Here is a 10015-nt window from a genome sequence, read left to right as displayed (position 1 = left end):
GTTAATCTGATCAAAAAATATTGCTGAAAATGCATTATGCACTAATACTTTAGAAACAGTTCCCAAACTAATGCATGGTTCTCCGTGCCTTGACCAACCAATGCATGGTTTTCTATCCACTGACAAATTGGTTCAAAAGTTTTAGCAAATTCTGACATACAGAGATGAAGCTGTCCCCTGGTTTTAAAAATCGTAATTCTATTTGTAGCTCACCTATGGTGCCCTGGTCCCTGGGAAGATCGACTCCATTCTGGTCCCTTCATTCTATTCCATGGTCTCCAACGAAGGCCAACAATACTTGGGGATTCTTAAACTGCTTCAGCATTTTGGATGGACCTGGATCGGGATCTGCTTTCATGACAATGACAACGGGCAGACTTTTCTGCAGACTCTGGAAAGTTTGCTTTTCCAGAATGGCATCTGCACAGCTTACAGGCAAAAAATCCCACGGCGCATCCGCTTTGATAACTTTGACGAAATGATGGAAATAACCTCGTATATCGAAGTACCTTTAACTGATCACAAAACCAAGGTGTTCCTCCTCTATGGAGAATCAGTGACCCTGGCCCAGCTGAGGACCATTCTATTCAACGAAGACCTCAGAAATAAATTAAAAGATTCATCGATGAAAGTATGGGTCATGACAAGTGGAATTGATTTCACACTACCCGCCTTGCAAAGAAGTTGGGACCTGGACTTTTTCCAGGGTGCTATTTCCTTTACATTTCACTCCAGAGAACTTCCGGGGTTCAATAAGTTTCTTGAAGGCATAAAACCATCCAAGACCAGAAGTCAGAGGTTCCTGAAGGACTTTTGGGAGCGAGCGTTTGACTGTACTTTTCCCGATCCTGATATGGAAATTGAGGAGGATGACATGTGTACTGGCAAAGAGAGATTATGGGATCTTCCCGGGCCTCTGTTTGAGATGGAAACCACTGTACATAGCTACAGTATCTATAACGGTGTTTATGCAGCAGCACATGCTTTGAACGCCATGCTGTCATTTCAGTCCCATCAGAGATCCTTCAGGAAGGTTCAAACCGCTGATCTTTTTGAGCTGCAACCTTGGCAGGTAACTGTAAAAACAACGGAACACTTTTATGTCCATGTTCAGGTTGTGTTTTCTCTTCCGCTGTTTCCATGACTAGCTGAAAATTCTGTTTCTCATAGACACTTGTGACTGTATCTCTGTGTTTCTGGAGCCTGAAAAGAACTATATATCTTCTGTAAGGTGAAATAATATGCTCATTTTCTGTATCACACCTTGTCTGTGATTGTGTTTACTTGGACTTGAAACTTTAGATAGAAGAAGAAACAGCTGAACTATGAAACAATGAAAGGAATTGCACATTTTTCTGAGCCATTGCATATGAAGTAGGGAACGTTTTCAAGACTCATTCCATAATCGGTCTCTACCCCTTGAAAAGCTAAAATGATAATGACTGGAATTAGGGAATTAGAACTATGTCACCATAACTGCAGGCAGAAATGAAATCTAATTTATATCCATCCCTTTTGTTTTCTTTCTTCTAAATGTTGTAAGCTTTTCTTTTTTCTTTTCCCCCCTCTTGGCTTTCCATTAGCTCCATCCCTACCTTCAAAGGGTTTCTTTCAACAATTCAGCTGGTGACGCAGTGTCCTTCAATGAGCAAAAGGAAATAAGAGGTGGATTTGACGTTGTGCACATGGTCATTTTTCCAAACCGGTCCTTTGAGAGGGTGAAAATTGGTTGGATCGATCCAAATGGACACCAAGAAGATGAATTGGTCCTCAGGGACAATAGGATTTTGTGGCATAGAGCTTTCAATCGGGTATGTATTTTTGTGGCTTCTGGAGCGAGCCCATGTTCTCCAGATGGATCACTGACATTGATTTCACATCAGATCAGGTCTGGATTTAGCACAGATAATATTGCCATGTTTGAAGGATCTCAGGCAAGTGTTCCTTCACTTCTCCATATCATTCCATTTGCTTCCTTGCCTGTACTTTCTCTTTTCCCAAGTTCTCGATTTTGGTTTCTCAGTGGCTTTCACACATTACCGTAAATAATAGGACTGTTATTATCTTTTTTTTTCTAAATCAATTTTTATTGATCCTCCCCACACACACATTGTTTATGAACAGAGTATTGGCCATACCATACCTTATACATCGTAACTTAACACATCCAAATACATTTTACTCAGTTACAATTTCTGCCGAAATATTCTTATACCATATTTTAATCACAATCTTAATGCCTCTATGCTCATTTATATAAACCACATCTTCTTTTGCTCTCAAGTTGAAATTTCTGCATTTTTACTAACATATATTTTCTTTTATTGTTTTTGAGCTAATTCAATTTTTATCCTGATGTATTCAAACGTGTTCGGGGTTGTCTTTCTTCCATTTCATCTTTCAAATTTTACAGTAATCTTTCTTCCCTTTCTTATCCTACCCCTTCCTTCTTTTAACCTTCCTACTTTCTCCTCTCCTCTCCTACTCCTTCTCTTCATCCTTCCTTTCCCCCTCCTCCATTCTTCCTTCCACTCTAACTTCTCTCCTACTCTTCTTTCCCCTCCCTTTCTTCCTCTCCTCTCCCTTTCTTCCACCTCTCTCCTTCTTCTTATCTCTCTCTATTGCTGTATTCATTTTGATTTCAATATTTTCTGCTTTGGTGTCCAGGTAACCCCGGTTTTCCCATTTATTGAGTCTATTTCTCAGAATTCCCCTCATACATTTTAGCAATTAACATTTTCATCTAACTCTATTTTTTGCTTTACAACCCTTTAATAAGTACAACCTTCCATCTCTTAGTTTCTTTAAATTCTTATTTCCAGTTCAACAATAATTATTTTTCTCTTTCATTAAGGTACATCATTTACTAACATTTCAATTTTATTCCATTTTACATCTCATTTTCAATTAGTTTCATCTGTATTCTATCTTTCACATTTTATCTGCTGGACTGTTTCTCTTAAACAATATGTTTCTTCCTTTTTTACTTCTTTTCAATTTTATATCTTAATGTCAATTACTTGCTTTATTCTTTTCTATATTTAAAATTTATTTCTTCACTATCCACTATAATTCTTTCCAATTCCATGCATCCTCAAACAGTAAAACATATATCCCATTGTATCTTTCACATTTCATTTACTTCCTTTACAATAATCTATATATGTCTTCTAATTTACTTCTTACTTACACTTTCTACATCTATTTTAATTTCTTTTTTACTATTCATTTTTCTTCCATTTTTAACCATTTTCCTTCAGACTCTCCAAACTTTGATTTTTTAATATTTTCCTTCATTTCTCCCATTCTCTTATCTTCTTTTTCTTCTCTTTCTTATATATTCCTCTCCACATCCTTTCTCTACTTTTTACTCTTTTGATTTTTCCCCTCAATCTTTCCCCATTTCCTCCTCTTCTCTTCTTTCTTGAGAGATACTCTCCCTATCTAATTTAACTATTTCACTGTTAATCCCAGTGTAATCAATTTTTTTTTATTCGCATTTATATCCCGCCCTTCTCCGAAGACTCAGGGCGGCTTACACTGTGTTAGCAATAATCTTCATCCTATTTGTATATTTATATACAAAGTCAACTTATTGCCCCCAACAATCTGGGTCCTCATTTTACCTACCTTATAAAGGATGGAAGGCTGAGTCAACCTTGGGCCTGGTGGGACTAGAACCTGCAGTAATTGCAGGCAGCTGTGTTAATAACAGACTGCATTAGTCTGTTGAGCCACAATTATGTTTTCTACTCTTTTAATTTTCCCCCTCAATCTTTTCCCCTTGCCTTCTTTTCTCTTCTTTTTTTAAAAAATACTTTCCCCTATCCATTTTTTTTCACTGTCAATCCCAATGTAATCATCTTTGTTTCTGTCTTCATCCATATAATTGTCTTCAGTTATTTTCTTCTCAGCATTGTATTCTTGTTCCTCTTGCTTCTCCCTCATAGTTATTTTTTTACATTTTAACCACTCTTCTGCTTCCTTGTTTCCCTTAAAAGATTCTCGTGCCATTTAAAGCATTTCCCTTAGTTCTTCATAGTCATCCTCCCAACTCTCCATGTTCTCAATTTAAGAAGAAAAGATTTTCAAATTTATTATTTTAACTTATATATAGTTCAAATTCAAGTCCATGTAATGTCCTTTTTCCTTTTCTTTTTTATTTCCAGAAAACATCCAATTCAGATGTTCCTTTAAACTATTCCAATTGAAGTCTTTGATGTTTCCACTCCCTTTTTTTAAAATCACGCTGCAGCTATTTAAACAAATCCTCCTTCTGACTTTCCCACGTTAGTCTAAAGGACGTGATACTTTCTTTTCTCCAGCAGATGTCTTCTCCAATTCACAAGTTCTTCAGCAACAAAATGTCACTTGTTAATCCACAAAGATAATTACTTCCTAATCAATCCTTTTGTTAGCAAAAGGTGTTTCCCTTCAATTTTCTTTTCCTTTTATTATTTTTAATTTCTTCCAAGTCCAATTTTAAATCCAGACAGAAAGTTTTCCTTTTAGGGCTTTAATCTCAAAATTCTGCTTTGCTTTTTTGTTTCCTTCACTTTATATTTCTGCATGCCAATTAGCCACTAATTTCAAGTTGAAACTCCTTTTAAGCTTTGAAAAATTTTCTTCTTACCTGTGAGTTGGCCAATCACTCACCCGGCAACAATACTCCATTCAATTACCGCTACTGCTCAAGTCTTTTTGTGTGGCCATCCCAGCTTTTGACAGCTCCTAATGGCTGTCTTCCTGTGCCATTGGGTCGGAGGCTAATGCCAGAGCTGCAGGGAATTTGCAACTTCCCTGTTTGCACCGGTCTGTGCCTCCCTTCTTCGTTGTCTCTACAAGACAGCTATGATCCATAAAGGACCCCCAAATGGCTGGGATATTGGCATTTTCTCCGGACCACCGGTATCCACTGTCCCACCGTGACGCTGGCCATTCCCCCTCCAACTTCAGTACTGTTATATTATCTGTACTACAAAACCTTGACAGTCAGACCAAATAGGCCATAAGGCTGAACATCAGTCACTCTTACTGTCTTTCCAATGAAATCTCAACTTTTCTGTTTTTATTAGCATCGACAGAATCCTCTCTAAATCTGATTTGTACCTCCATTAAAGTACAAATGCAATATTTGATGCTTTGTTTATCTTATACACTTGGGACCTAAATTACCTGCAGCCATGTTTTGAAAATATGATTTCTGCATACAGGTAGTTCTTTGACTTATGACCATATTGGGTACCAGATTTCTCCAACATTAAGCAAAGCAGCTATTGAGTTGTGACTGCAACATGTTTGCAACATTTTTGTTAAGGTTGTAAAGCAAATTGCTACAGTTTGTGAGACTAGACTGAAGCTGCCCTACCTAAACATGAAGCAGGCATGTAGAACTGGGCCTCTGTGGCTCAGACTGGTAAGACAGTCTGTTATTAACAGCAGCTGCTTGCAATTACTACAGGTTCAAGCCCCACCAGGCCCAAGGTTGACTCAGCCTTCCATCCTTTATAAGGTAGGTAAAATGATGACCCAGATTGTTGGGGGCAATAAGTTGACTTTGTATATAAATATACAAATAGGATGAAGACTATTGCTTGACATAGTGTAAGCCACCCTGAGTTTTCGGAGAAGGGCGGGATATAAATGCAAATTAAAAAAAAAAAGGATGGGTAGCCAGGAATGTTGTCTAAAAGATTCCTTCAGGAGATACATAAGAAGTTATTAACTCTTTATGAAGAATTCACGGTCATCCAGGATATGGTTGTCCCATAGGTGCTTTTTCAAAAGGCAGATGTTTTGCTTCTCGTCCAAGAAAGTTCTTCAATTCTAGCTGAAGATCTAAAGAAGCTTCTTGGATGAGAAATCAAATGTCTTCAAAGGAAAATGAAGTCCAGCTGCTGTCAGGGTTCCAAGTATCAGCCCAAATGAAATCAAAACTCCATGGCCAGAGACTTCCTCAAAGTGTAGATTTATTAGGCATGTCATATTGTCACAGCTGGTGAAAACCTGACTCTGAAGTTTATTTTATTTATTTTATTTTATTTATTTGTCACAACAGTATAAATAAGCATAAGCAAGAAATAATTATACAATATATAAGCATATATATAAGCATGAAATAACTATAGGAATTGAATACAATCAAAGGGAACATTAGGACAGGAATGGTAGGCACGCTGGTGCTCTTATGGACGCCCCTTACAGACCTCTTAGGAATGGGATGAGGTCAATAGTAGATAGTCTTTGGTTAAAGCTTTGGGGATTTTGGGAAGAGACCACAGAGTCAGGTAGTGCATTCCAGGCATTAAGAACTCTGTTACTGAAGTCATATTTTTTGCAATCAAGATTGGAGCGGTTCACATTAAGCTTAAATCTATTGTGTGCTCGTGTATTGTTGCAACTGAAGCTGAAGTAGTCTTCAACAGGAAGGACATTGTAACAGATGATTATATGAGTTAAACTCAGATCATGTCGAAGGCAGAGGAGTTCCCTGGGTTTTCCCCACCCAATTCAAAGTCCAAAGTTTTTCCCCCAATCAGACACAACCATCACATGCCCTAATCAGGTCACAGTCCCAAACCCAGATGACTCCCATCCATGCCCCTCCAGGTACTGGTGAGAGTGTCCTTGGTTCCCAGGAGTAAGAATGTTATTTTGGCTACATATTTCCCCCACCTACCTGTACTTAGAGATATCTGAATGGATTGCTCTCATTCCAGTTTCTTTCCTACTTATATTAGACCCGTCCCCTTTCAATATGTAATGAACAGTGCCGTCCTGGAAATCAAAAGAAAAAGAAGGAAGGGGAAACATTTTGTTGCTATGACTGTGTTCCTTGCCCTGAAGGGGAGATTTCAAACAAAACAGGTACATTATCCATTGCTACAACAGTCTCTTTTTTCCTCATCTAACAGCAGTAATATATGCTGCTGCGTCAGTTAGCTAACCAGAACTCTGAAACTGACATCTCTTGAATAACAGCCAGCATAATGTCAAGGAGTGCTGTGACTTTCCCATCAAAGTGGTACCTATTTATCTACTCACATTTGCATGCTTTCAAACTGCTAGTTTGGCAAAAGCTGTGGCGAGGACTGAACCTCACCCCATCACATGGCATTCACTTCTCATCCAAGATGTTTCACTTTTCATCCAAGAAGCTGAAGAAGAGCTGAAGAAGCTTCTTGGATGAGAAGCCAAGCATCTTCAGAGAAAAACCAGAAAGTCCAGTTGCCTCTTGAAAAGGCACCTTTGGGTCTTCTACTTACGTGGAATCCAAAGCAGTCTGTGTTATGTTTGGTGGGCCTCTGAGTAAAGGTGACCCAGTTGAGTTTCTATCTAAGGTGAGAATAGAACTCACAATCTTCTGGTTTCTTGCCAAATGTTGTAATCATGAGGTCAAATTGTAATCATGAGGTCAAATTCACACACCCACACCTACATAGATGTTACAACAACTCTGCTTGGGAGACAAAGTCCTATACACAAATTGACCAGAAATATTTTTTTCTTGTTTCCTTTCTGACCTCTGTCTTAAAGATATGGAAAAATGCTTCAAATGTCCAGAAGACCAATACCCAACCAAAGGAAAAGATGACTGCATCCAGAAAATTGTAACATACCTTTCTTACAGGGAACCTCTAGGGTTTACTTTGGCCTCCATTTCTATTTCATTGTCTTTGATCACTGCTCTCATATTAGGGATATTCCTTAAGCACAGAGATACCCCTCTGGTCAAAGCCAACAACCGGGACCTCACCTACATTCTCCTTATCTCCCTCCACTTCTGCTTCCTGTGTCCTCTCCTGTTCATTGGTCAACCCGGTGAGGTCACTTGCCTTCTCCGACAACCGACCTTTGGCATCATCTTCTCCGTGGCTGTTTCTTGCATCTTGGCCAAAACCCTCACTGTGGTTGTAGCCTTCATGGCTACCAGGCCAGGCTCCAACATGAAGAAATGGGTGGGAAAAAGGATGGCAACCTCCATTGTCCTTTTCTTCTCTCTCATCCAAGTTGGTCTTTGCGCCATCTGGCTAGGATCTTTCCCTCCATTCCCACAGTTGAACATGCATTCTGTGACCGAGGCCATCATCAATGAATGTAACGAAGGCTCTACGGTCATGTTCTCCTGTGTCCTAGGCTACATGGGCGTCCTGGCTCTTGCCAGCTTCTTTGTGGCCTTCTGTGCTCGCAGATTACCAGACAGCTTCAATGAAGCCAAATTCATTACCTTTAGCATGCTGGTATTTTGCAGTGTTTGGGTCCTATTTATTCCAACTTACCTGAGCTCCACAGAAAAAGCCTTGTTTGCTGTGGAGATCTTCTCCATCTTAGCTTCTAGTGCTGGATTACTGGGATGTATCTTTTTCCCTAAATGCTACATCATCCTGTTGAAACCTGAGCTGAATACCAAGGATCAGCTAATAAGAAGAAAGGATTAAAGCAATATTGCCCAACGTGAGGAAATTCCAAGATTATGAACTGCTGGAATAATCATTAATAGCAATTATAGTTGCAGAATTCTGGAAGCTGTAGTCCACCCTTCTTGGAGTTGAGAAACACTACATTCAAATTGTCTGTCTAAGATTTTGGGATTAAAACGTTTATTGTATGATCCATTATATTTGTGCAACTTCTCCAATAAAAGTTAAAGGTAAAGGTTCCCCTCACACGTACATGCTAGTCATTGCCGACTCTAGGGGGCAGTGCTCATCTCCATTTCAAAGCCGACAAGCCACCGCTGTCCGAAGACATCTCCGTGGTCATGTGGCCGGCATGACTCAATGCCAAAGGCGCACGGAACACTGTTACCTTCCCATCAAAGGTGGTCCCTATTTTTTCTACTTGCATTTTTACGTGCTTTTGAAACTGCTAGGTTGGCAGAAGCTGAGACAAGTAATGGGAGCTCACCCCATTACACGGCAGCACTAGGGATTCAAACCGCCGAGTTGCTGACTTTTCGATCGGCAAGCTCAACGTCCTAGCCTCTGAGCCACCGCTTCCCAACTTCTCCAATACAGCCATAAAAAGTTCTCACGCTTCTCCTCTGAGCATTGTATTGCAAATCAACAGGGAATCTTGGATCCTGTCCAGAAGAATGCCAGGATCCTAAACTCTGTAACTAAGCAGCTTATATACCATCCACATTATTATCTAGGACTAATCGATCAATCCATGTAGATCATGCAGTGATCTTTTACTTCTAGAATGTACTAACAAAACTTTTTTGTTCTTGTTCAGTCACTGAATCATGTCCACTCTATGTTACCCCATGGACATGCGACACCAAGGCTCCCTATCCTCCACTTTCTCCCTAAGTCTATCCAAACCTTGCCCCCTGCATCAATGACACTATCTAACCAACTCATCCTGCAAGTCCCATCATCTTCACCACTCCTCCATAATGGATTAACACCAACCCTAATCCACATTTCAGCATATAATAATCTCACTCTACCTTGTTTCCATTTTTGTCAGGTACCTGAGTTTACACAATGCTCATATCAATCTAACTGCTTACTACATCAATTAAATGATGCAGTTTTAACTGCCTGGATCAGTCCTTCCCTTAGTGAAGGTTATTTGGCTACCTAATGCAATGAACAATATTGACAGTGGCTGGGCAATGTATATTTGGGAAGTGTGTTCATCCAACCACTTTTTGAAATTCTACAGTGGGTTGTTATCTCTTTGTGTCACTTTCTTTTGTACATAACATCTATTCAGTACCATTCTTTCTTCAACCCTTGATTAAAAGTTTCTATCTAAATAGTACAGATATATATCCCCTTCTCCATTTGCCATGTTGACTTCTTGTTATAGAATAGAATAGAATTCTTTATTAGCCAAGTGTGATTGGACACACAAGGAATTTGTCTTGGTGCATATGCTCTCAGTGTACATAAAGGAAAAGATATGTTCATCAAGGTACAACATTTACAACACGATTGATGGTCAATATATCAATATAAATCATAAGGATTGCCAGCAACAAAGTTACAGTCATACAGTCATAAGT

At 39.2% G+C, this 10015-nt stretch overlaps 1 protein-coding gene across 1 annotated transcript; it reads left to right on the top strand.

The window, feature by feature from the left end:
- Nucleotides 1–271: 271 nt before the first annotated feature.
- Nucleotides 272–8438, top strand: LOC131196974 (vomeronasal type-2 receptor 26-like). The gene is made up of 4 exons (XM_058180503.1): nt 272–1072; nt 1584–1811; nt 6741–6867; nt 7537–8438. Exons 1-4 carry the CDS (start codon nt 272–274, stop codon nt 8436–8438), a joined length of 2058 nt encoding a protein of 685 aa, XP_058036486.1.
- Nucleotides 8439–10015: the final 1577 nt, after the last annotated feature.

This window comes from Ahaetulla prasina, chromosome 4, assembly GCF_028640845.1.
Source record: "Ahaetulla prasina isolate Xishuangbanna chromosome 4, ASM2864084v1, whole genome shotgun sequence".
Lineage (NCBI taxonomy): Eukaryota > Metazoa > Chordata > Lepidosauria > Squamata > Colubridae > Ahaetulla > Ahaetulla prasina.
This window is presented reverse-complemented; position numbering and strand designations above follow the sequence as displayed.